General features: G+C 42.3%; 4 protein-coding genes across 9 annotated transcripts; 2 read left to right on the forward strand and 2 right to left on the reverse strand.

Moving 5' to 3' along the window:
• The first annotated feature begins 36 nt into the window (after nt 1-36).
• Nucleotides 37-10,199, forward strand: LOC118309878 (dnaJ homolog subfamily C member 16). The gene is made up of 15 exons (XM_035632470.2): nt 37-1,007; nt 1,190-1,256; nt 1,775-1,923; nt 3,124-3,299; nt 4,045-4,229; nt 4,490-4,594; nt 4,903-5,061; nt 5,306-5,436; nt 5,696-5,873; nt 6,034-6,216; nt 6,353-6,429; nt 6,681-6,761; nt 7,017-7,106; nt 8,052-8,222; nt 8,342-10,199. The coding sequence occupies exons 1-15, from the start codon at nt 817-819 to the stop codon at nt 8,823-8,825; spliced, it is 2,427 nt and encodes an 808-aa protein (XP_035488363.2). The 5' UTR covers nt 37-816; the 3' UTR covers nt 8,826-10,199.
• cdab (cytidine deaminase b) lies at nt 10,156-12,646 on the reverse strand. The gene is made up of 4 exons (XM_035632500.2): nt 12,359-12,646; nt 11,455-11,566; nt 10,894-10,951; nt 10,156-10,649 (listed from the first exon to the last, which is right to left on the reverse strand). The coding sequence occupies exons 1-4, from the start codon at nt 12,543-12,545 to the stop codon at nt 10,509-10,511; spliced, it is 498 nt and encodes a 165-aa protein (XP_035488393.1). The 5' UTR covers nt 12,546-12,646; the 3' UTR covers nt 10,156-10,508.
• Nucleotides 12,647-12,859: 213 nt separating this feature from the next.
• si:dkey-33m11.8 (serine protease 1) lies at nt 12,860-17,290 on the reverse strand. The gene is made up of 6 exons (XM_035632482.1): nt 17,111-17,290; nt 16,170-16,238; nt 15,875-16,025; nt 15,567-15,708; nt 14,139-14,396; nt 12,860-13,356 (listed from the first exon to the last, which is right to left on the reverse strand). Exons 2-6 carry the CDS (start codon nt 16,228-16,230, stop codon nt 13,207-13,209), a joined length of 762 nt encoding a protein of 253 aa, XP_035488375.1. The 5' UTR covers nt 16,231-16,238; nt 17,111-17,290; the 3' UTR covers nt 12,860-13,206.
• Nucleotides 14,261-25,268, forward strand: LOC118309881 (trypsin). 6 transcript variants are annotated; one of them, XM_035632477.2, is made up of 6 exons: nt 14,261-14,426; nt 19,413-19,570; nt 20,929-21,088; nt 22,339-22,480; nt 23,194-23,460; nt 24,705-25,268. In XM_035632477.2, the coding sequence occupies exons 2-6, from the start codon at nt 19,513-19,515 to the stop codon at nt 24,873-24,875; spliced, it is 798 nt and encodes a 265-aa protein (XP_035488370.2). In that variant the 5' UTR covers nt 14,261-14,426; nt 19,413-19,512; the 3' UTR covers nt 24,876-25,268. The 6 variants fall into 6 exon arrangements, with proteins under 6 accessions (XP_035488370.2, XP_035488367.2, XP_047188770.1 ...); XM_035632474.2 differs by lacking the exon at nt 14,261-14,426 and adding an exon at nt 17,430-17,549; XM_047332814.1 differs by lacking the exon at nt 14,261-14,426 and adding an exon at nt 17,472-17,549 and having other exon boundaries at nt 17,746-19,570.
• Nucleotides 25,269-25,996: the final 728 nt, after the last annotated feature.

A 25,996-nucleotide genomic window follows, 5' to 3' on the forward strand; every position in this document is an offset into this window, starting at 1 on the left:
TGGGTGAAGACCCGCCCCTTCCCCGCCTCTGATTGAGTAAGATTGAGAGAAGAAGGCAGATCATTGGTTAAAGTATGGGAACGCTCTCAGGATAAGCCAATCAGAGGCATTGCAGACCACCGGGTGGGAAAAAAAGTTATGCGTCTGGTGTTGCAGTGTCAAGTTTGAGGAGATGAAGTCAGTATTCCTTCAAAATTAAAACATAGACGTAACATTTGTTTGATTTATTTTATGAAGTAAACTCAAAATCTTTGAGTTTAATGACTGTGGACAGACAGAAATGTTAATAATGATGGAATTTTCCCTTTTTTTGTTGACCCCACTTTAAACCAAAGCTTTTTTTTTCAGCCTGACATTACGTCTATATGAAATAAAACTACAATGTTTTCTGTGTCGATTAGTTGACACAGAAAAAAATGGAAGCGTTTTGATAAAAACACTTTACATCCAATTAGTTCAACCTAAACTGACATTAACTTATAATTGAATTTTGAATAATTGCAAATTTTTCTAACGGAAAAAAGGGGATTTTATTCTGAAACATGTAACCGGAAGCTTGATAATTCATTGCGGGGGGAAGACACTGACGTTTGCTAATGTCCGGCCCATTAGCTGAGAAAATGGCCTCATCGTAGTAAAATACTATTATGTCCTTTGTATTTAAACCTAACGTTCCGGAAGCCAGCAGACCCGGTCATGTAAGAGAGTTGGTTGATACATTTGTCCGCGACAGTGACATTAGTGAAGCAGTATTCTACCGGGCAGCTCGGTAGCGTGTTCACTGACGTGAACGTTGGACCGGGGCAGTTGCGAGCAATGACGGTCAGGAGGAGCACCAGCCGACATCCCGGGATGTGTGCGGTCCTACTCGCCATCTTTTTACTGATTCTGGGTGAGCAGGTGGCGCAGACCGCCTCTGACTACGACCCGTACAAAACCCTGGGGGTCGGCAGGGGCGCCAGTCAAGCAGAAATCAAACGGGCGTACAAGAACCTCGCCAGGGAATGGTGAGTGACTGACAGCACCACCACATCCTGCACCATTCAGCTAACAGTGTGTCTGACACCTGTCATTGAACGCACCATGACGCAATTACAAATGATTAAAAAGATAAATAAATAGAGTGAACCTTCATCTAAACCCTGTATGAATCCAGCTCTGATGTATGGGATGGTTTTTCCCCCTGCAGGCATCCAGACAAGAATAAGGACCCAAAAGCTGAGGACACGTTCATCAAGATCTCTAAGTCATATGAGGTGGGTTAAAAATGCTTCACAACATATAACATGTGCAAAATGAAATACAAGCTCCATCTGACACCTCTGACAGGAAGTGCCTCAGTCTGTGTCGACTTCTCTCTTTCATATCCCCAAAAATTAAAGGGTCAGTAAGCGATTTGAATCCAATACACTTTCAGTAAAAAATCAGCGGATTTGTCCTCACTGTCTGCTAGCTGTTTTGTTTTGTGTGTGCGGCAAAAGAAATTCCAGTTTTTCGACACAGCCCTGGTTCTGTATATCGAAAGCAAAAAAAAAAAGGTGCGTACAGCGCCTCACAACAACTGTTTGTGCAGTTTGTAAACATCACTCCACGACTCACGTGGTTTTGGCCTAGTGGTTAGCGTGTCTCACATACCCGAGGCTGTGGGCAGTAAAATGATCAACAACAAGAAAAAGGAAAAGACAAGCTTTCTCCAATATCGCTTACCACCCCTTTAAAACCACCAACACCGTCCTCTCACGTCCGCCTTCCGCTCACTCTCTCTCGCACAAAGATTTTGTCCAATGAAGAGCGACGGTCCAACTTCGACCGCTACGGGCAGATGGATGAAAGCCAGCCCTTTGGCCAGTCACAGCATCATCACGGCTTCCGCAGCTTCCACAACAGCTTCTACTTCGATGAGTCTTTTTTCCATTTCCCCAGGTAAGAGAAATCCGTATTTTCCACTTGCATGGAAATTTGGTGTAACACAGTGGGCAAAAAAAGGCATTCAGGCATACATACATACATACATGCATAAAATTCTACGAACAATTGATTAAATTAAAAATAATAATAATAAAAGCTCATACATACATGTTTTGTGTTGTGCGTCACCTGTTTAGTTGTCGCTGTTATTTAGATAGAATCTGAAAAAAAGCACTGATAGAAAAATAGAAAAATAATAAATAAATAAATTGAGATTCCAAAGGATAACTGTGTCTTATATCATGTGTTCGTGAAGACACCAGTGGCAGAGGTGTACTTGAGTTGCTGAGAGATGATAAACTTTGTCATTTCGTTATTAGGTATGTCTTTTTCAAAATCATCAGAAGTAGAAACATGCTTAAGAACAATTTCTCTTTGATAAGAGAACATGTCTCTTCATGTGTCTGCTGACAAAACCTTTTTCTCCACGTTCCCATAACCTGTGTTCAAAAATATTTATATATATAGAGAGTGGTGTTGGTTGGGCTCATAGACTGTATATCACTTCACTTGTGGGGAGCGGTCACGTCATCCATCTTTATATACAGTCTATTGTTGGGCTCCTCCTTGTGTGTGTGTGTTATTAATGGTAATCATGATAAAAAAAATCCCATTACCAAGATTTGTAGCGGCGAGCGTTATTTTTCAATTCCTATGTTTCGGTCATGGTTTGTAAATTTGCATGATCAAGTCCTGTTGTGCAGATATTTGATGACGGATATGATAATATGCTGTTTTTAGCTTCTTAGATTTGAGGACTTACTTGCATGAGTCACTGTGACCTCACGTCAGTCCTATTCTTGTGAACTGGATTTTTCTGGAAGGCCTGGAGGGAGTTTAATTATATGTGGCACAAAAGTCCACTTCGACTCTATGATGATTGTTAAACACTTTATTCATTGCCTGATGGGGTGAAAAAGGATTAATGAAACTTTTTTCTTTGATTACCAAACTAAATGTCCCTTTAAGTGGAATTTTGTTAGCTTCTTCAGAGAAGGATCTCTGCCTCTACTCAGCATCTCACCAAGATTCAGAATGAGTAAACCGACTGGAGTTACAGACGGATTTCTCTGGGGTCATGTCCCAACAGTCTCTTAAAGTCTGAAAAAAAAAGACTCACTTTTTTGCTTCCACTGTTTTGTGCTGCTCCTCCAGGTCCAGGGACTTTGCAGACAGCAAGTACCTGCTTCACCACGCACATTTTAACAGCGACGTCCTTCCAGACAGCCACAAGAGGCCGTACCTGATCAAAGTGACCTCCGAGTGGTGCTTCGCATGCATCCACATTGAGCCTGTGTGGAAGGAGACGGTGAAGGAGCTGGAGCCGCTGGGTAAGTCTGCCGTCACCAGACTCCCATCAGCCTGCCCCTCAACACATCCTCAGGATCAAAGTGTTGGTTTTCCTAAAAGCATCCTAACCGCTGGACGCTGTGCGCTCAGTTGAAGGCCATTAGGACAAATGTAATTTGTGTGTTAAGATGCTTTACAGAGAGCTGCCCAGTTCTTTAATCTTTCATAAGTGTTTATTTGTTCTTCTCGGTCCCCTGGGGTGAAACGGTGCGGCGAGGGAGAAATTCAGGCCTGTGTAACAGTTTTTTGGCACAGGAGATGAGTTTAAAGTTAAAGTGTTAATTCTGACAATTAGAAACATTCCCAGTGTCCCTTAGATCAAGTCTGATGCTTGATCTGATTGCTTCCCTCCTACTCTGTGCTGATGTGCGCAGTATTTTATAAAATTGAATTAGTGACTGAAATGCAGCCCATTAAGCCTCCATGTTAACCAGCACAGTGGTTTTTAATGTAATAATTTAGAACTTTGTTTTAATCTGTGATTTTAAAAAGTCGCCACTGGACTTGAACAGCCATTGTGTTTTTCTTTGACAATTAGGTGCAATTTCTGCCACATTTGCCTTTATATGTAAAAAGACTAAACATCAAGAGTGTCAGTAGGAAGGCAGCTCTATGTATTTGCATGCACACGCTATACTGCATTTAATAATGTCATGTACCAGACGACATGTGTGTTGCTCTACTGAACCAGGTAACACAGCAGTGTATTTTTTGCTCACACAACAGGTGTAGGCATTGGCATTGTGGACCTGGGTTTTGAGCGTCGCCTGGCCAACCAGCTGGGAGCTCACCGCGCTCCCTCCATCATCGGGCTGGTGAACGGCCGGGTGACCTTCTTCCATCAAGCTGTGGTACGGGAACACCTGCGACAGTTCGTCGAAGACCTGCTGCCACACAAACTGGTCGAAAGGGTAACTACTAACTCCAACTCACACAAACATTCATGGAATTCATAGACCCGATGAGGAATTACCTGTAACGCATATGATTATTTTTTCATAGATGAATAGTAGTACAAATCATCAAGTCTGTGTAGATTTTCATTCACCCAGGTCAGGGTATTTCTTAGTACTGTGAGAAGGCATGTGGACTTGCTTAAGGTTCTTGAAGACGTGTAACCATTGTTTTTGTTGTTGTTTTAATTTTTTTATAATTTCGATTTTCTCTGCAGATCACAGATGACAACTACCTATCTTATCTGGATAACTGGCATGTGGAAAATAAGCCCAGTGTTCTCTTGTTTGACCAAGTCCCCATTGTTCCCCTGCTCTACAAAGTAAGCTACACACACACCGGATAAATTAGAGCACAATAGCATCAACAGAAGCATCTGTCTGAGATCCGTCTTTAGATTATTTTACTTTTGGATAATCAAATTATTATAATCTTTTTATTTTTAAATGTACTGGCAATATAGTTTTCCATATGTTAATTACAGTAAACGTGTCAGTTCAAGATGGGGAAAGAGATTCAGAGAAACTATCCTATGTGTAAAATTTTATATAAAAGCAGATACTAGTTTGACTTGAACCCTCCTCCGTGTGTTTATTTGGGGTGCTCTAATCTTCCCACTCTACTCTCCAGTTAACAGCCTTCGCCTTCAGAGACTACGTGCGTTTCGGCCAAGTGGACCAGGGCGACAAGCACTGCACTCGGCTCCTGCGTCAGTTCAATATAAATACCTATGCCCCCACCATGCTGCTGTTCAAGGAGGACACGGAGAAGCCTGTTGACATCATCCAGGTAACACCCTGCACCTGAGACCACCGCAACCTCCATTTAACATTACCACAACATTCCTTCCTGTTTATCTGAAATCTCTGGCTCGATTTAATCTTGATGTTTGTCGCCAACAACACAAAGCTTGAATCTTGGCATCAATGACTAACTGGCATCAATGGCATTTAAGGAACAGTAAAGATGGTTGTGCACCCACCTTCTTTAAGCCATTCACGCCCGTTGAACTCTCTCTCTCTCTCTCTCACAGGCCAGAGGGTTGAAGAAGCAGATCATGGATGAGTTTGTCTCAAACAACAAGTTCCTGCAGGTGCCTCGGCTCGTCAACCAGCGGCTTTTTGATGAGCTGTGTCCCGTCAAGCAGTTCCACCGACGGAGGAAGTAAGACATTTTATGATCAGAGAGAGTTGTAGCCTTTGTTCCTGCTCTTGATACAGTGCTTATACAGACACGTTGTGTAATAATCAAAGGAAGTGTCTTGTCCACTCTTGCTGAATTTAAATAGAAGGGGAACATTCTAATTTAACTAATTATAATAATACAGCTGTAAAGAGGTAGAGATCCAAATAACATAATTGGACAAGCATTGCAATGGTTATCAAGAATTTTTTGCGGATTGACTTGAGTGAGTGGTTCGCAGGTACTGTGTGCTGCTGATCACTGGGGAGGACCAAGCCTTTCTACCAGGCAACAAGGCTTTCGTCGACTTCGCCTCAGCCAATAGAAAAGAGGTGTTGCGCTTTGCATATGTCTACCAGCGTCAGCAGCAGCCTCTCTGTCAGGCACTGCGCCACAATCAGGCTGCACTGTCACCTCAGGTCAGTGGGGAAAAAACATGCACAGTGAGCACATACACAGGACAATGTGCACTGGTAAAACCTGAAAGTCCAGGCTGCATCAGATAAAAAAAATATCTCAAATTTGATGTGTCACAAAGCCTCACTTTACAGCGTACGTGCCCTTTAACTCCACTGACAGGTGGTGATTCTCGAGAGGCGGAGCCAGGCCGGTAAGGTCCTGTACCGCTCCGTGAGTGGTGGCTGGAACGGCAGCGAGGAAGACAAGTACCGCCTCCACGAGCAGCTGGAGCTCCTTCAGAAGGACCCGACGTATCTGAGCTCGGACGCCACTCTGCCCGAACTCAACAACGAGATGGCCCCCGTAAGTCACAGCAGACACACACACTCGTGAACTACTGTGACACCAGCAGACTGTATGTGCACAGACGTGCACGAATCAATCTTACTGACAATCTGTCATTTTTTTCTCTTATTGCCTTTTTTTAATATCTCGTCAGATTTTCATTATTCAGTGGATGAATGCTGCCTATGAATACATCCTTCAAATATATGATGACCTTCTCTACTCAAACTGGTAAGACGACACCTACGCAGGAGGACTGCAGCATTTAGAGCCCGTCTGCAGAAATTTTTGAAATGCATCAGAAGCTGAATCACGCACCGGCATCAAGATGTTGCGACACTGGGGCTCTGCTGGTGGTCATTTATTGTGTCTCATCATACCTGTGATGCACCTCCTACAAATTGGCTGTCACTGGTCGATCTGGGCTGCTTTGTGTTCATGTAGGAGACATGTTTCGACAATCACGTGTATCTTTCCTCCAGGCGAGAGATGATGCCCATTCTGTCCTTGATCTTCTCGGCTCTCTTCATCCTTTTTGGCACCGTCATCATCCAGGCGTTCAGGTGAGAGGTTCACATTTTAATCATATGCCTAAACATTGGACTTGAATTAAGAACATCTTATATGTAATGATACTGATTAGCTCTGCAATATTTTAGCATTTATTTTGTCTCTAACGTCTATATGTTATATGCCTATATGCCTGCTCTTTTCATTACAAGTTGAGCCAAACACAGGCTGGATAGGGTTTCCCCAACAGTATTCGGAGCTTTTGGTTCTCCACACTGATGATTTCCTTACTGTGATCTTGTTTCCAGCGAGCCAGGTGAGAACAAACCCAGACAACCTAAGCCAAAGGAGCAACCGCAAACTGAGGACGATGCATCAAGTCGAGCAAGTAATGCAAGGTAATGTAGTGGGATTAGGCAGACACAAGGTGGACCCTGAGCAACCAGATGCCTGTTTTACATGAACACCCTACTTCACTCACAGACTCGGAGAGATGCTTTTTAAGACTCATTTTGCAGTTGTATAGCTGCGCATCCAGCTGACCGGACCTTGGGGCTTTTGTGGCTTGTTCTGACTAAAGCACATCCTGGAGTTGTCAAAACATTTCTGTAACCACACAAAACCAGTTAGTCATTATTAATTGAATGGGACAGAGTATGGCGTTAGTAAATTCCGGCGTTAATAAAGGCCTATAGTGATGAGCTGCTTTTAGACATGCACTGAAGTCCGGACATTTTCCTGAACCTTCCCAGAGGGGCTGTATGTGAGAGAACTTTTCCTGCCAGCCCCCGAGTAAGATTTTCGAAAAATGTCAGCGAAAATGAATTGGTGTTCTTCCCAGACACCACCCCTATCCTGGATGTTCTGGAAATATTCCTGCTGTGGTGAACGCATCTGATCTCCTGCTGCGTTTGTCATATGTGAACGGCAAACTTCAGGAAGCTATCTGACTTTAGAGTTTGAAAACAAAGAGTAAATGGATAAAGAAATATGTCAGCGGTTTAACAGAAATGGTTTAGTTGTAAACCGTTTCTGTTAATCTATAGCTGGCTAATGCCTTATCCAGATCCTTTGCTGCTGCATTTGGAGTATTGTTCCACATATTCCAGCAGCAGTGTGCATTCTCCTCTCAACATCGGATATGTTGAGTAAAGCACAGATAGCATGTATTGTCACGTAAAGTTATCTTTTCACATCAGCATTCTCAACAAGAGAAACTGACTGAATCTAGAACTAACTCTGTAAAAAAATTGACAAAATCCACAGATATGTAATCCCCACTTTTCTCCCCATTCCCCTCCTTGGTAGATTAATCCATCTATTTTTCTCTTTGGTCCATGCAGCTGCCCTCCTAAGAAGGACTTTGTGGAAGTGACGGAGCTGACGGACATCACGTACACCAGTAACCTCGTCAAGCTGAGGCCTGGCCACATAAATGTTGTACTGGTGCTCACCAATGCCTCAAAGAATGCCTTGCTCAGGAAATATGCCAAGGAGGTTTTCTCTTTCTCTGGGTGAGCCTCAGCCCCTTAGAATTGTGAATGGTTTAGTTCAGATCTGCCTCCAATGACACATCTGTCATCAAACGTTTGCTTGTTCTTCCTATTAATCCCAAACCGTTGTGCCACTACAGGACCCAGACACTCCACTTCTCTTTCCTCAACGCTGATAAGCACTGCTACTGGATGCCATCACTCCTTCGCTCAGTCTCTGACGCCGCAGAGAGTGAGGGCCAGTCAGACGATGAGGAGGAGCCGTCAGACTACGCCGGACACGTCCTGGCCCTCAACGGCCACAAGAAGTACTTTTGCCTCTTTAGACCCGTTTTCACGGGGGACGACCCCAACGACTCCTCGTCTGAGACCTCGCTCTCCTCCGACAGCAGGAGAAAGTCCCGCTCCAGGTCCAGGTCTAGCTCCCACTCTCGATCCCGGTCCCATTCCAGGGAAGACGGGGCCCGCCCCAAGAGAGGCTCCAGCAGGGCCACCAGCATAGAAGTGCACCATAAGCTTGACAGACTGGGACTATGGATGGAAAGACTAATGGAGGGCACCCTGCCCAGGTTACAGGTACCTGCATGGCCCTCTCTCGATGAGACCGCAAACAGAGACAGCTGAGGTCAAAGTAAGATCGGTACAAGTGGCAGCACAGACACATCATGGTCTTTTCTCTAGATTTAACTTCTTTAACAAGGAAACGGCAGTGTGTTACTGTTTTTCAAGTTATTTTTTAATTTCTTTTTCATTGAGTTAAGTTTCTGCACTGAGCATTTTCATCTGTTACAGTGTGTAGCAGTCGGAAATCAATGGTTTCGCGTGGTGTGCGACAACACACCTTTAAAATGCACCTGTGTGCGTCTCTAAAACATGAGACAAACACATGTTGAGGCAAAGGCTGAGCTGTAGACATCACATTGTGTCCTCTGTACAGAGACATACACAGTCAAACTTCACACACACACACACACACGGGATGTACGTTGTGAACTAGCTACAGTTCCTCGTGTTGTTTTCTTACTTTTGTCTCTGTACACGTATAAGGTGAATTCACACAGCATGGGATAAGTGCAATTTTATTTTTTCCGATAAAACTACTTAAAACCATCTAGAGCATCTAAAATGTGCTTTGAGACAGCCCTCTCTCATGAGGTTGGCATTATGTTCGTCTAATGGAGAATCGGGCTGTGTGATCGGTTCTCCACCTGTGCTTTCTTTAGAAGCAGGTGAATGAACTGAGAATAGAAGAATTTAGAGAGAGAAGAGAATAAGGACATGAAAAAGAGTTAGAGTTAATGATAAATCATCTGTTTTTGTGAACTTTTCGGAGCCTTGAGATGAACCTGATAGTTGACCGTTTGTTTTTCTAGTAGATCCGTCACAACCTTCTTGATTCCAGGTATAAAGACGAGTTCCCAGCATGATAAAAAAAAGCAATAATCGACTTATTCACATAACACCATTACATTTCATCATATTTGTCATGAAGGATTTGTGATCGGGGTTCTTCCTGAGGCTTCTTTGCTCACACCAGGTTGCCATGCCTTGCTCCTCTTTTTGTTTGAATATTTGTTAAGTGGCATCCAGAATGCTGAAGTTTGCAGTTTTGTCTTTACAGTTTCTTTTTATATGAGCCTGATTTCACTTATTTTTTCAAGCTGGTAATTTTTCTGAATCAGGGAGAAGCGATAAATCCGACCGTACTTTCCAACCACTGTAAATGTTAATGCATGAATTTAGCAGAACAACAACAAAAAATCACTAAAAAATGCTTAGTGAATTCGCATTGGCAAAAATGTTTGTCTACCTTGGTCTCCTGCAATTTAATAATTTGCGGCTCAAGAAATAATATTTTCCGTACACTGTAATTCGGTGGTTTATTTTCTCATGTTCTTTGAAGTTTACATCCATATCCAACCATAAGATAAAACGTGTAACTTATGAAAGAAACTCCTTTTAAAAAGTTTATTTATTAAAATATGTGGATGAGTTTGACCTGCTTTGCTATTTGTCATTTACTTTTATTTTTGAATATTTTTTTTTCTATAACAATACAGCACTCAATATGTTAATGTAGGTACAATTAAGGCTCAGTGAATTGTCCAGCTACAGCAAACGTAGAGTTAATTTAAATATGTTCACAATGTTTAAAATTAGATAGTAGAAGAAATAAAATATTGACCATAAATATAACTATACTGCCTTACATGAACATATGTTATGCATGAGTATTAAATGCAGCACACACCATGACCATTCAAAAACCAAAAACATGTTGTCATTTTTTTAAACTAACATACAGGCTCAGTATTCGTTAGGAATGTCAAAGACTTTCTTCATGGACAGGTCCTCGGGGCCGAAGGACACGGGCAGCAGCTCGTCCACAGTCATCTTCAGGCACGAGCTGTCCGGCTTTGACAGGTACACATCCCATCTGGAGCCAAACTGTTACAGAAAGAAAAAGAAATTAGAAAATTGCTAGCATCTAAATCAGCACACACTGTCTAAAGCATAATGTGTAGAGCGATGTAGAACAAGGCATTTGGTCTCTTCAAACAAAAACTCTAGAAGAAAACATTTTCATCTGTCCTATAAAGGAGAGCTCTATACTACGCAGTACCGCTGACTGGAAACTACAAGCTCGGTAAAAGAAAAAAGTACCCCAGACCAAGATGAGCGGAGATAATACCTCTCTCATGAACTGCCTGCAGCCACCACAGGGGGAGATGAACTGGTCGTTCAGGTCACTGCAAAGCATATGAGGAAAAGTTCTTTCAAATAGGTAAACTTGCACTTGATTGTGAAATCAGTCATCAATGTTGTCCGTGTTTGATGGTTAGGACCGATGGCAGCGAGTCACAGTGTTGATCTGTTAATTGATCTCGTCATATTGTAGGTTCCCCAGTTCTGTCAAACATTCCCCTGGTCCTCCTTTAATGATCATTTGCTCGACCATACAGTTTCTCATGCTCTGCTGCTTGACAGAGACTCAGCCGACTGGTTCTTGCCTCGCCAGTTGGTCAGTGCAGTCGAGTCAGTTGGTTGGATGTTACATAAGACGGACTTTTAGATGTGAAACATAATGGATGGAGGTTCGACTCGGTGTGTGAAGTTTTTGGTGATGTCTTAAAAAAAACTGATCTTGAGTAAAGTGAGTCATGGTTGGGTAATGGAGGAATGATGATGGTGCAAGAGAAGGGCGTGGGCTGGCGTCAGAGAATAGTTACTCAGGAGTGGGAGGGTACTGTACCTGGCGATTGCGATAGCCTTGAACGATCTGTAGCCTTCCGACACCGCCTTAGATATTGCGTTCCTCTCTGCACACATCCCCAAATTGTAGCATGCATTCTCCACATTGCAACCTGTCGGGTATATAAATATTATCATCAGCCATTTTTGTTTTGTCATATTTGGAAAAATAGCTAAAACCTGGAAATGCAAGGGGAAAAAAGGAAGCCTTTCATCACCAAAGGGTCCGTCTACAGTATTTACCTCTGTGCTAGTCAAATAGTTACTCAGGGGGTCTTTGCACTCACAGCTGTTTGCCAGCCATTTGCCTCCCCTCCCCAGAGATTTCTGCTGAGGGACACGTGACTCGCTCATGTTTGCGCAGTCCAGCAGTGTGGACAGGACCGTTCTGTCTTTGTCTTGGTGTTCAGAGTGATTTGACATCTCAGTGAGGATAAACAGTGCATTTGAGGTGGGTCTGACCCTGGTGAGGATTTTATAACGGGCCCGTGTGGAAAGACATGTTGAAATCAAACCTTTACTCTGAGCTCATGTTATCATTAACATAGTATTGTAAATAAAAACTTCCTATCAAGCAAATGATCAATTTCTTTGTACTTTTTATGGTTTTGGGGGAAAAACATATACAAATAGTCAGATAAATGAAATGTTGCCACGTGTCAAAAGATCTCCAACAAAGCAACAGCAATAGACTAGAATCAAACACATATTGCATAATACTGTAGCTCTGATAACAAAAAAGACTTTCAAAGGTACATTTTAGTAAAACATTTAATAAGAATTTATTTAATCAAATTTTTAAAAAGTACCTATTCAATTCATCCTAAAACCTGAATTTCTGCCCTCAAACCAAATATTGTCTCTGATCAAACAACCCAGGAGCTCCGCTTCTTGTGTTACTTTACCTGTAAACACGCGGTTGTCGAGCGTCAGCAGAGCAGCTCCCACTCTGAATTTGCTGTACGGACAGTAGGCTTGTTTCTTTGCCTCCTGCGACTGGTGGATCAGCCTCTTGATTGTTTCCGGGGACAAGTGTCTGGAAGCCTGGTCTTTAATATCCATCACTTCCCCGTTGAACTCTACTTTGTCCATTCTTGCTCTATGGCTGTTTTTGAGTCAGTGAATGAGTCTGTTGTTGCTCAGCTTTAGATGTGAATGGGAGAGAGGGAAGGGCAACAGGGTGCAGTCACAGCCAATCATGTGCAAGGATGTCAACATGCTGTAACGAGGCAATAGGGCTGCGGATGTGTTGCTGCCAGTACTCAAGTACAAGTACATTTTTGAGCAATGATACTGAGGTGAGGTTTGCAGGTTGCATGCCTGTCTCGAATGTGGAAATCAGTTTTCCTGATTGTGTTTGTTCCTTACCTGTTGTCTATTAGTGTGTAATAAATCGGAGGAGAGCCTTTGTGAAAATAGGTGTCTTTATTGTTGAGTCCAGTTCTCTCTTCGAGCCCCAAGTCAGTAGTGATGTGGAGGTATCAAACGCCTAAATGATCCCTGAAATTGGTGTGGATTAAAATCTGTATCTGTGTTTTAATGAGTATACACACTCATGGGACATACATTACAAATAATTTCTTTTTTAGCAAATATATTCATGTTTATATAAAAGTAATGTATTGAAGACAATAACAACAACAACAACTACAACTACAACAAAAGCATCCATTAGGGCCTTTGAGTTCATTGGGATCCATTCAAATCATCATCACACTGAGAGTCTTAGATCAGCTTGTTATTGAGAGTCTCTTCAGCTGTTCTGGACGACCCAGTTGATCCATCCGAGGTAGTTTCTGACCTTGGTGTAGACACCAGGGTAGTAGGAATAGGCACAGCCAATTCCCCAAGATACGATACCCTCAAATTTACCGTCACAGACCAGAGGTCCTCCCGAGTCGCCCTACGGATGGAATAAGTGAACGGTGAAAAGTTGTTCTGAGATTTAAATATTTGAATGTAAAATAGGAGCTTGACTGGTTAGAACAACTCTGAATTCGGTGTCGTTCTAGAACTCATCATGATTCAAATGTGCCCTTGTTTTCTTCCTAAATTGTTTGTGTCAAGAAATTTTGAAAGCGTCCAAAATGTGTATTGTCATATCCTCAATGGATCAAGGGAGTGATCCCTACACTGTCCCACAGGTATACAGACCTTTTATATTTATTTATTTATGTTTTACTTTGGATCGTTGTTTTGTTTTTCAGGCCTTGAACTCTGCTCTAATCAACCTTGAGTCCAACAACAGCTAAAATCCTACTGCAATGTTTGCCCAGCATGAAAAAAGCACACAAACAAACTTAGTCTGTGACCGTAGTGGAGCATTTAGTGGCTAAAAATCAGATTTGTTTCTCCTGAGGAGTTTGTAGAGACAAAATCAAAACTGTAAGACGAATGAAAATTGAACTTAAGGTAGTCAGACGTGTTCCGCCAGCTTTAGAGTATGTCAGTGTTGTGTTCACTGCTTGTTCCATTGCCCCCAATTGGCCCCTCCCAAAAATCTATTCATGCAGTTTTAGCAGCATCAAAATATGAATAACTCAAATGAATTGTTCTTGCTGTCAATCAGTTCCGCGTCTAATAACAAGTTTCGGGCCTGTCAGCAACCTCACCTCCTCCCTTAAGTCACATCTAATCATGATCACACACACACACAGACACACACACGACGACCTTGTGTCTCACCTGACAGGAGTCTTTCCCACCAAAGTACGAGCCAGCACAGATCATGTTATCGGTGACCCTGAAGTAGTAGTAGTACCAGCAGTTGGAGAAGATGTCCACGTCCACAGACCTCAGCACAGGCGACAGGCTGTAGCTGTTGAGCCAGGTCACGCCCCAGCCGCTGACTGTGCACCGGGCACCGTTGGCCATCGGGGGTGACCTCGGATCTGGCAAAGCGGCTGGCTCGACCCTGGTGTTGAGGATAGCTGGCCGGTCCAACTGACCCACGTGGAGCAGAACAGTCATTCGGTGAGTCAGCGTAACATGCTATTACTGAGGGAAGCATTGTACACATTGCATCACATTACAAAAGATTGTACAGTCCATGAGAGTAAAGAGGGTTATTGCTCTTTACAATAACCCACTCTACTGGATGTGCAGTTGACAGATGACTCGTCAAAAATTGTATAAAAACACTGTATTAAAGAGAATATGTTGAATTAAACGTGGTCAGATGGAGGCAGAAAATGATAAATAAGTACATGAGTGGGAAGTATATTATTCAATAAAGGGGATTGGATGTAGTTGAGTCTCAAACGGGACTCTTCTTCAAAAGGAAATACAGATCAATTGTGTTTCAGTTTCCATTTCAAATCTCCCAGTGTCACAATAAAAAGCAGTGAGTCAGCATTCTGACTCATTGCGAAGTCACTAGACCTCCAACCGGCCCTTTCCGAAGAAAAATAATTAAATGAATCATGGCTAAATGGAGCTTCCAATAATTTGTCACATACAGATCTAAGTATGAGAAGTACTATTGTACGTGACCTGTGAATTGTACACTGTTGTGCTCTGTGGCTCAGTGAAAATAACCTCCATGACACCATTAAGATTATCTTGGTACATTAACTCCAGTACTATATGTAAGAGCAAACTTGATATACTTGTATTTTACCTCAGTATTTCCAACTTAGGCCTTTTATTCTTAATATTGCAGCATCCGGAGTAATTTTTCATATTTTCCTATATAATTTCCCAGGACACAAGTCCTGACCAAGATAGATGCTTCAATAGTAAATGTAAATAATGTGAATGTGAATATTTCAACCATTTTCATAATCGTTCAACCTTTGTAAAAAAAGAAAGTTCTACAAAACTATTTCAGAATTGTGCCTTATTCTTTCTTTGTTCAAAAGAGTTTAACAAGTTTATATAAATTAATGGCTTACATGTTCTCAGCACACTGCAAAATAACACTTTTAGAACTCAGTTATAAACCAAAATGACTCTATATGATAAAGGTATTTACAGATGACTAACTTTATAAAGTAATTCAAATTCGAACACTTCTACCAAACCAACTGCAACAAAAACACTCTTTCACTGTATCAAGCCCATATGTGCATATCAACACCCAACTCCACCTCACACTCCTCAGCCATCCCTTACCTTAAGCAGCATGATGTCATTGTCAAACGTCCAGTGTTGGTACTGGTAGTGCCTGACGACTAAAGAGACATTGAAAATCTGCTCAAAGCCCTCCACATTTTGGATGATGTGCTCACTCAGGACCACTTGGATCATGTGTTTCCTGCAAATGTACAGTAAAAAGCCAAGAGTCAGGATTTTTGGTTTCAGGTCAAGGTGAAGGTTCATCAAAATGCCATTTAGACAACCCATCACTTCTTTCAATGTCTCGTAAAAGTAAATCTGGCCCTCAGTGTGAGGGCCGCAGGAGTAAAGGTGCAGTGACTCACGGCCTCCAGCAGTGGGCAGCAGACACCACCCACTGTGGGTGGATGAGGGTGCCTCCGCAGAAGTGGGAGTTGAAGAACAGGAGGGAGGCCTGATATCTGATGGAGTAGGGGTAAACCTCTGCACCCCCGATGATTCTGCTCCCATACACACCTAGAAACCGAGGAGGGGGGTTGGACACACAGGGGCACAAAGGCTTACGTCCAAGATCCTCTTCATCAATGAAACATTGCTCTATTCTGTTATAAGTTTACAAGACAGTCTATAATTGTGTTCTCAGGTGCCATTGTTTCTCACCTGTTAGGTTCACGACAAGCAGGAGGAGCAGTGAGAGGTGACAGGGTGTAGTCAGGTTCATTTTTGTAGCTGCCAAAAAAAAAAATGGGTGAGAGAAAAACTTGGATTGAGTCTTGTTTGTCCCACATTCATTCATTCTGTGTGCACTGAAGCCTGGCTGTGCCCAGGTCAAGGCTGAAGGGTGAACATGATTGCGTGTCCACTGTAGCTGCTACAAAGCTTTGGAACTGTTTATCTTTTGCGATTAAGAGTTCCCCCTCCATGGATGTATTTAACCCAAATGACATCCTTAGTTGTTTTTATCTACTCACTCTTCTATTTGCTTTTATTTATTGTACAGAGCTTTGATCAATTCTGGTTGTTTTTAAAGTGTGCTTTATGAACTTAACACATAAACTGACTTGAAAGTAAAGCTTTATATCACTTTTATTGAGGACATTATCAACCCTCATACATAAAAGTAGTAAATGTAGACCGCTTCTATGGGTAAAAGAACAGAAAATACCTATGCATTACTTTTTACTATTAGAAGATTTGCAGCCATATTTAGAGTTATCTAAAGAATATGGGAAGTCCAGAAAACGTTCTCTTTGCATGTAGTATTGAAGAAATGTAACATTGAGAGTTAAGATGCTTTAACTAAGCTCTATTTGTTTAGTGGTTTTGAGTTTATAGTTACACATGAAGAAGGGGGCACGTCACATCGAAACCAATGCTCTTCTATTTTACAGATCCTTTCAAATGAAATGGGTTTTTTTTTTCTCCCTTGGTCAAGTTTGAGTGATTTATTTTAGTTTTAGATCAAAAACCGTCAATTCCCATCACTTAACCAACTGTTCCTTTTTTCTCCACATGGCAGCGTGATGAATCCGCAGTCCCACTGTTTTTTAAAAACGAATACAGAAACAAAGTAAGATCCATTCAATACGAAGTCGCCTCACCTTATGAGGTCAGAGATTAGTCCAAGTCCGGCCTCCGCACACTGAAACACACTCTCTCACACACTCCTCTCATACCGGGACATACAGTAATGCTTGAGAACGCTCAGGCCTCTTTTATACTGTAGCCATGCCTGTCACTCTCATTGTTCCCTGCCATTGTCCGCTAAATTTGTAAGTGTCTCTCTCACACACAGAAAGCAGAGTCTGACCTAGTACAGGGGGGAAAAAACACATCAAAAGCAAAAGCGCAGCCCTCTCCTTTATGATGCCTGTCTTCCTAAGGCCTTTGTTCTCACAGATTCGACCTATTGTCCAGTAGTGGAGACAAAGTGAGGCTTAATGGAGATGAAACCCAACAAGCCAGAGAAATGATAGGATATACTCACCAGACATGTTTTTGCTGTATCCAATGATGGTACAGAAGGCAGGACAAAGGCTGGTATGATATCTGAGTATGATATCCTCGTGAGACCTAACAAGGCATAACAGCATTTATTCTTTACATGAACAAGGCAACGTTCTTTTCTTAGAAAACTGTATTTAATTGAAGTGAGAATAAGAAAGACTGGCCACATCATGTACTCATACTGTATGTCCTTACATCTCTTTTTCTTCTGCTTTCCCATCAATCTTAGACTTGACATTTTTTTAAGATAAGAAGCACGGAATCATCGCTTCATCCTGGTCTGTAAATGCTGTTGAGTCTTATCCAGCAGAGATGAACGGTGTCCTCCCTCACCTCTTCCAGCCTTTTCCTTCTCCCCGGGTGTCACTCTCATTTAGCAGGTTTTCCCAGCAGGGTTTTTTTTTCTCCACACACACCGGGGTATTCGGTTTGTAGCTCATAGCCGCCATACAGTCTACACTCCCTAAGGTGTGATTCAAACAGTGTGGGTGAAAGGCGATAGCGTGCTCCCCACTCGCTCAGGTGCAAAAGCTGATGTGACACACATGATGCCTTTGTATGTGTGTGTGTGTGTGTGTGTGTGTGAGAGAGAGAGAGAGAGAGAGTGAATGGGAGACTGAGGCACACTACATGTGCCGTATATCCATATCATTTGTGAATCTGAGAGCAGCATGTGCCACTGTAATTCAGACAGAACACAAAGACTTGTTTTTCCCCACACAGACTTTTGTGTTGATATGACGAGACTGAACATGTCCCTGCAGTATATCATCCACTGATTTAACTCCCACACATCCCACACAGTGTGACACGTGAGCCAACATACACAACAGCAGGACCCTCCAACTGACAACTGGCTTTCATTCCTGTTATTCTCCACATCTGTGCTTTTCGCACTGTGACACATAGAAATGTCTGCTGATGTGAAAAAGGCACTATTGTGACACAGTTTTCATTGTCCAAGTCACATTTGATTATTGTTGCATGTTAATAAAATATGCAGACTATGCAATATCTTGCTGGCAATAAAATGCAGTTTAAACAGGGCAATTTTAAAAGGTCAGTTTACTCATATAAAAAACCCCATTGTTTTTCACTTTTTTTTCCTTTTTTGGCAAAGACTAATTTCATGGTTAAATGTTTGCACATTTCCACATTATATGCAGGGGGCATCTTTGCTTTGTGCATATTTATGAAATAGAGGAGATAACCTGACGCTTGAAGGTGAGTGTCTGGGAGGATCGTGTTAGTGTTGGTCCAGGAAACACCTGACCACGGGAGGCCACACAAAGCCGTCTCTCCCATTCCACTGGGTGAAGCATCAATTATTCAGCTTGCTCTAAATGTGGGACAAGAGGAGGTCAGGCCAGATTCTCCTCCCATGCCGAGGGCGATGTTGACATGCCCGAGGGCTGTTGATGAGGATGATCATGATGATGATGAGTTACTTCCATTGCTGATGTGGATTTGATGATGACTGATGATTCGCGCTCGCACAGAGGAGCACAGAACACAGGGGCTCTGTGTTGCCTCGACTCAACACAGAGCTATTCTCGCACGCACACAGTAGGCCTCTGAAACATTTCAGCGCAGATAAGCCCGGATGATGACACAGACAGAGTGTGCTGATACAGTATAGATGAACCCGCCCGGCGCAGTATCCCTGTGTTACCATGGCAACAATGCAAAGCCCTTTCGACAAGTCTTGAGGGTCAGGAGAAAGAGTTGCGATAGTGCCGGGATGGGAGCGCGAGTGCTGAGCGGTTCGTGAAAGTGAACTTTGTTGCTCTCACATTTCTCTCCTTTTCAATCAATGCCACGGTATTCGACGCTGGTGAATGATGAAATTAAGAACTCTCTCATCCCCTGAAAGAAACGGAGTCTTTCTGTTTTCAGGAAGCAGTGGATGCTCAGACTGGAGCAGAGGACACTGGTCGCCTGGCTGCAGTGATTTAGCTGCTGGTATGGTGCGCTGCATCCCGACACCTCTACAACTATGATAAACCTGCTCATGTGTTTGAGTGTTGTGCTGCTGGACCTCATGACAGTCCACAGTGAGTACACGTTTTTCAGTTTTGTAAGCAAAATATGGTAAATGTTGCATTCTGTTGCATTCTAAAGGTCTCCGCTCTTTTTGTTCAGCAAATATCAAGCAGTTGTCCAGTTTCACGGTTTTGCTTATAAACCATTTTGTGTTACTTTTCTCAGGCACCTGCTAAAAGTTTCCTGTTACCTCATTTGAAAGTAAAAATACATTTTTCACGGGGAATAGTTTGACACTGTTACAGAAATGTGTTTATTTAATGTTAAAATGAGAAAATTGATACCACTCTCATGTCTGTTCGATTATTCTGAAGCCATCGCCAGCATCTGGACAGCTTAGCTCAGCATAAACACTAGAAATAGGTGTAGCTAGTTCTGTACAAATAGACATTACTTGAAGCCCACTGCTTGAAAATGTACAAAAAAGTTTTTAAAAAGTTTACGTAACTGTCTTGATTTTTTTATGAAACAAATGAGACATAACTTGGTCACTCATGAACTTTAGCGGTGATGGTAGATTTTTTTCTCATCAGACAGGGTAGCCGTGTTCTCCGTGTTCCAAGTCTCTGGGCTGAGCTGAACTAACCAGCTTCTGGCTTCAGCTTCATATTTACTATACCATCACAAGTTCAAATATATTTCCATCCACGATCACAGGAAGGAATTGCAGATCATATTCCCAGCTATTCCCGTCATGTCTTGCATTGTATAGCTTGCGGGCAATATACTGTACTACAGTAGTGGACCTGTTGCAAAAGACACGTAGGCAGAGCCCCCGCTCTAATGTTTCAGAGCCCAGGGTGAGGTGGAGGCACGAGAAGGTCACGTTATATTGCGTTACATCCAATACACAGGGGCCTCCCAGGTGACAGAAAACCACTAGCTGTTAGGCCAGGTAAATGGGAAGGGGCGGAGGGGCTCACTCTTTTTGTTTCCCCTTTGTTCACTCAAGGCTCTCCATTAAAAGGGTGGACTTTTCAAGCGTCACTGAAATCCATACCTGGCGGGAGCTGTTACTTGCAGGGTGTTGTGGCTATTTTGTGGTTTAGATGAAAGCATGAACGAAATCCTTTCACTTTCTGATGAAGAAAACGACTCATTTGTGTAATTTGACGTGCATTCAATGTTCACTCGCTGTACTCATGGGGAATTCTAACTGATGATTTCAACAACTGTTGGTCAGAAATGAAGAGACATTTTTGTCTGGGAGGTGAAAACATCTATTCCAGTTGACTGTGATGTTGTGTCCCTAGATATCCTATTGTGTGGATGACTGAGCATCTTCATAGACCTGTCAAGCTAATTGTAAATGAATCTGCCACAGCTCCCTTTCCCTCCTTTTCTTGTCAGTGTTTGTTTTTGCACGCAGGCCATGGGCTCATGCAGGGCCGCATCGTAGGTGGTTACACCGCTGCTCCAAACTCCATCAAATACATGGTGTCACTGCAGAGCACCAGGGGCCAGCACTTCTGCGGCGGGTCGTTGGTTCACAGGTACTGGGTGCTGACTGCAGCGCACTGTAACATTGGGTAAGAATGCATAATATCTGGCATCAATAAGCTGATGTGTGAATTGAACTAACACAAGTATATTTTCACGATTTCCAATGCTGGGATTGTAAAATGCTTCTTTGCGTTTTGAAATCGTGAGCCATGCTAGTGGCACTTGGTATTTTAATGGAAACGTTGGCCCGTCTGTTTGTCCACCACTTTGGTTCTGAATGAAATATCTCAACAACTATTGGATGTATTGCCATGGAATTGTAAGTCATCATGTTCCCCAGATGATGAATCCTTATGACTTGAGGGATCCCTTCACTTTTCCTGTAGCACCATCATCTGGTGATAATTTGAACATGTCAAATATTTTGGTTTATTATCAAATGCCTGCAAAAGTAATGAGATTCTGTTTGGAGTTCATCTCACCTTCTGATTGGCAAAAGTTAGCATGCTACTGTAACACACCAAACTAAGAATATGGTAAACATGACACTAAACAACAGATTATGTTCATCTTGCCATTGTGAGCATGTTACCACGCTGGCATTAACCGGCACGGCTGCGACTCAATGACATACCTCTGGCACTCTTTCAATAGACTCTGTAGAAGTCACTGTGTAGGAGCTGACATGATTTTATACTATGAGCAGATGGTCCCAACAGATGCCTTAAAGCAAGTCGCCGTTCTGCGACAAATAAGATCAAAATGATGCCGCTTGAATATGACGCAAAGTAAACCTGGCCATTGGGAAGTCAAACAGCACACAAATGCTGCCAAGTCGACTGACCTTGGCACATCGTCTTGGTGTGTGTGTGTGTGTGTGTGTGTGTGTGTGTGAGAGAGAGAGAGAGAGAGAGAGAGATCTTGTCTGGATCCAGGAAATTGGCTGTATTTCTGTTATACTGTCCAAGCCTTGTCTGCACACAGTAAGCTGTTCCCTGGCAGACGAACACATGGCTTCACAGTGGACACCTATGGGCACACACTGTGACTTTGTAAACCGACCATAATTTCCAATGTATGTCATTCAGCATCACTCCCAGCTCCCCTGTCGAAATTATACACTGTCTGATTCGGTATCTAGCTAAAAAGCTAAAATATCATAATCAAAATCATCATTGCTCCGATTTGCTGTGCTGCAAGTAGACCTGTGCTGGAATTTCCACCTCGTTCTCGATGTAGAATTGTGTCCGTGATGATCAAATCTCAAGGCCACGGTTGATTTTATAGCTATATTTGTTGATAGAAGTGATCAAAATTGAAATGACTTGTCTTTTAGGGCCGAGCACATGATGATCGTGGCGGGTGACTACATAATAAATTCCTACGAGGGGAATGAGCAGTATGCTAAACCCCACAGACTGGTCACCCATCCCCTCTACAACAGGAGCACCATCAACGCGGACATCATGCTCATTAAGGTACAGCAGAAACAGTGCAGGTGTTTAGACATACAACATTGTTATCAGTGATTTCAGCGTCTATCTCATCTTAATTCTTTTTTTATTAATTTATCTTTGCATGATGTACTTAACATTCAACCTAAGTGGCCCAACAGTCAGCAGTCTTCCATTTGTCTCTGCAACTCAGGAGGCAAAACAACATGATAAAATCAATGTCGACGACTTTGTTCTACAAAGACATCTTCTATTTTCGAAATTTGTTTAGCTTAATCACCCAATACCTGTATCTTTGTACTGACTACAGCATGAATTGATTTTTTTTTTCCTGGGAGTACAGACTGTACACAAAACACTGACATATATATAAATAAGTTTGACATGGTAAACATGTTCGCTGAACAGCAGCCTATTTCGCTATCCACAAGACACAGAGAAAACAAAACCACTTATTTGTGATTCTGATAACCTCACACATATAAGTCTGAATATTCACTCTACTTTGCGATCTGTTTTGGTCTCCACCAACTCCTGACATATCTGGCTCTTCAGCTCCTAAATGTTCCGGAATTCACACCAACTAGTTGCCAACTTTGTCTGTCTGCTGTTTGGCATGATATTTTGTAGAAATTGTCACTCCTTTCACTTTGCTCATAGCCATTTGATCCATCGGCAATACAGAACATCACATTACTGATTCTGTCACATGGAGACTCTCCTGATTTTCTGTCCAGTTGCGGGCCCCTGTGGTGCTGAACAAGTACGTGTCGCTGGTGCCTCTTCCCAGGCAGGGGACTGCTGAAAATGAAGGCCGGCTGTGTCGGGTGGCTGGGTGGGGCTTCAATAGTCTGGCTGAAGGCCAGGCCCGCTTTACCCTGAGGACGGTCACAGTGCCCATTATATCAACTGCAAGATGTAACAGCAGTGACTCCTTTAATGGAAATATCACAGCAAACATGATCTGTGCTGGCTACAGGACTGGAGGAAAAGATGCATGCAAGGTAGAGGGAACAAATGCTGTCAAACCTTCTTTTATCGATTTCAAGGGATCATTATGAACTATGTTTCAGTTTTGAGAGCAGTGGGTGTTGCAATCAGTCCAATCAGGCCCACGGTGACCAACATAATCATCTGATCTTATCTCCTAATAAATGACAAAATCTCCAAGGCACTGGCCTTGGTTCCCAGTGTATATCAAATACCACTGGGGCAACCTCTTTTCATCAGCTCACATTAGAGCGAAACAATAACCGTTTTGGGAAGCTCATCCCCATGGCAGTATGAGGATATAGTTCACCGTGTCAATGTTCGTTCAGATGCAAGCTTTTATGAAAAAGATGTGGCAGTACACCCTCAGGAATTGTGTTAGTTATGATAGTTTCAGAAGATACAAAAGCATCCCTGAAATAGCACCAAGATAGAAAACCTTGCTGTAAGTCTGAGGTAAAGTGACAGTGATTAGCAGACAGACAAATAAAACTCTGATTTGGTTATTGGTATCACATAGTTATTTCAAGAAACAAGAAATTTACATCGAATTCACTGTGTGATATAGCAGGAGGCTATATTTGGCCTCAGGTAAAGCGCTGAATGACTATATTAAAGTGCTATTTTTAATGCTACATAGGCATTTACAAGTAAATGAACAAAGTTTTTCATATGTCATAATAAAAGGTTTTGAATACTTCTTTATACATCAATCCTGAAAAATGACATCAATAAATTGGGTATTTTTCTGATGAGAGTTTACCGTTGACCACTCCAAATGCCCTTACCCCTTAAAGAAAGTCACACATCAATTTAGCAAACACATTTTACTTGAGCTAAATTAACATGATAAAGGCATGTGTTGCTTTCTGATATTCTATATGCTAATTATACAATAAGTAATATAACAGCAACCGGCATATCTTATACATATTTGTGTAAATAGATAAATACATTTCAAATATGATTTTATTTCAAAAAATGTTTTCTCTAAAATTACATTTATTATGGATAATTAAAAAACATTTTTTAATTAAAATTAACTATTTTGCCTGATCTCCCACAAAGAAGTGACCTGACATGGCTAAGACATCTGAGGCACTGTAGTAAATGCTTATTGGGACGGTTGCCTCTAAGGCCCCACTGCTCAGACTCTTTGTGTAATGTAACGTAACCTGTAACACCAATCAAGGACTTTAAAGCAGCTTAAGAACGACACGTGTGTTAAAACTGAAGGGTGCGGTCTTGTCCCATGCAGGGCGACTCTGGTGGCCCACTGGTGTGCGGGGGGCGTGCTTACGGTGTGGTCTCCTGGGGCAACGGCTGCGGAGATGCTAAGTTTCCAGGGGTCTATGTGGCGGTGTCCAAATTCCGTCGGTGGATAGACGAAACCATCTATGGATCCTACTTTCGCTGCACCAAATACTGAAAAAAAGCTAAGATGACTGAAGTAGCCATTCAAGCTCAAAAATGTTGGCATGGAACGAAGCTGTTTCTGTGAAAAAATGTGCAGAGCTTCTCACCCACTGGGATATAGATACTTATTGTTGTCGCATTTGTTTTTAGTCAGTACTGCTCTGATTTTTCTGATGAAGTTTTGAACATTGGCGATCCCTCTCGTGTTTTCAGATTATCTAACTGTAAACAGTGGTCTCTGCCAGGATCCACTACACAGGGCACTTTATACACCTACTGCACTTGTAGTTCCAGTCATGTGAAGTTCATAACTTGCACCACCATTTTATAATAAATAATAAATATTCAAATCAAGAGAATGTGAAATGAGCCGTGTGACGATTAAAGGGTGAATGTCTTGATTAAATTGTGGTCTGGAGTTCGTCGTATGCCTTTGAGGATTTGTTGGTGTTCAGAACAATTATCCATTAGTCTAAAATGGACTTATGTAACACTGGCTCTGGAGAGGGCCTTTTGCATTTATGTTAGCTGAATGTATAGTGCAAAGACACACGAGAGACAGATTTGATTTGAAATATACTTGTTAAGCTGTCTTCAAGCGTTATGTTCATGGCGCTATCGCATTGTAAAGTCTGTGGGCCGAGCGGGAACACACGGGTGGGGCCATCAGGAGAAACAAAGCAAACCCGGATAAATAGAAAACTCTTTTGAGTCATGCGCCAGGTGAGTAGTTTTTATTCAAAGCACTGGATGCCATCTTGGAGTCAGAGGTTTACAGTTCCTGTAATATGTATGGATTTCCAGGTTTGGTCATCGTCGGGGTCAAGGGTCAAGGGTATCTTTATTGTCCCAGAGGGGCAATTTGTATTACAGGAGGCAGTATTCACACGACCATGAACATCAGAGGCACACAACAAATTGTCAATAAATACAGCAACATGACATAAAAACTTCCCACTGAATGACACAATGTCACAATAAATTATTTAAAAATGCAATGGCAGCTGGGACAAATGAGTGTTTAAACCTATTTGTCCTGACTGTATCTGCGGCCAGACGGAAGCAACTCAAACACATTGTTAAAAGGATGGCTATTGGCCAGAAATTGCCTGCCTGGGCCTTCTTCACATTCCT

Source organism: Scophthalmus maximus, chromosome 6 (genome assembly GCF_022379125.1).
Source record: "Scophthalmus maximus strain ysfricsl-2021 chromosome 6, ASM2237912v1, whole genome shotgun sequence".
NCBI lineage: Eukaryota > Metazoa > Chordata > Actinopteri > Pleuronectiformes > Scophthalmidae > Scophthalmus > Scophthalmus maximus.

Excerpts from the sequence above, each read along its gene's own strand:
- LOC118309881 (XM_035632477.2), top strand. The coding sequence starts at position 19,513 with ATGATAAACCTGCTCATGTGTTTGAGTGTTGTGCTGCTGGACCTCATG. Across the intron at positions 21,089-22,338 it reads GCAGCGCACTGTAACATTGG|GGCCGAGCACATGATGATCG; the intron begins GTAAGAATGCAT and ends CTTGTCTTTTAG. Across the intron at positions 22,481-23,193 it reads CGGACATCATGCTCATTAAG|TTGCGGGCCCCTGTGGTGCT; the intron begins GTACAGCAGAAA and ends TTTTCTGTCCAG.
- si:dkey-33m11.8 (XM_035632482.1), bottom strand. The coding sequence starts at position 16,230 with ATGAACCTGACTACACCCTGTCACCTCTCACTGCTCCTCCTGCTTGTC. Across the intron at positions 15,709-15,874 it reads GCTGCCCACTGCTGGAGGCC|GAAACACATGATCCAAGTGG; the intron begins GTGAGTCACTGC and ends GTACATTTGCAG. Across the intron at positions 14,397-15,566 it reads ATGACATCATGCTGCTTAAG|TTGGACCGGCCAGCTATCCT; the intron begins GTAAGGGATGGC and ends CACGTGGGTCAG.
- cdab (XM_035632500.2), bottom strand. The coding sequence starts at position 12,545 with ATGGACAAAGTAGAGTTCAACGGGGAAGTGATGGATATTAAAGACCAG. Across the intron at positions 11,567-12,358 it reads CGACAACCGCGTGTTTACAG|GTTGCAATGTGGAGAATGCA; the intron begins GTAAAGTAACAC and ends TATACCCGACAG. Across the intron at positions 10,952-11,454 it reads AAGGCTATCGCAATCGCCAG|TGACCTGAACGACCAGTTCA; the intron begins GTACAGTACCCT and ends TATGCTTTGCAG.
- LOC118309878 (XM_035632470.2), top strand. The coding sequence starts at position 817 with ATGACGGTCAGGAGGAGCACCAGCCGACATCCCGGGATGTGTGCGGTC. Across the intron at positions 1,924-3,123 it reads TCTTTTTTCCATTTCCCCAG|GTCCAGGGACTTTGCAGACA; the intron begins GTAAGAGAAATC and ends CTGCTCCTCCAG. Across the intron at positions 3,300-4,044 it reads GAAGGAGCTGGAGCCGCTGG|GTGTAGGCATTGGCATTGTG; the intron begins GTAAGTCTGCCG and ends CTCACACAACAG.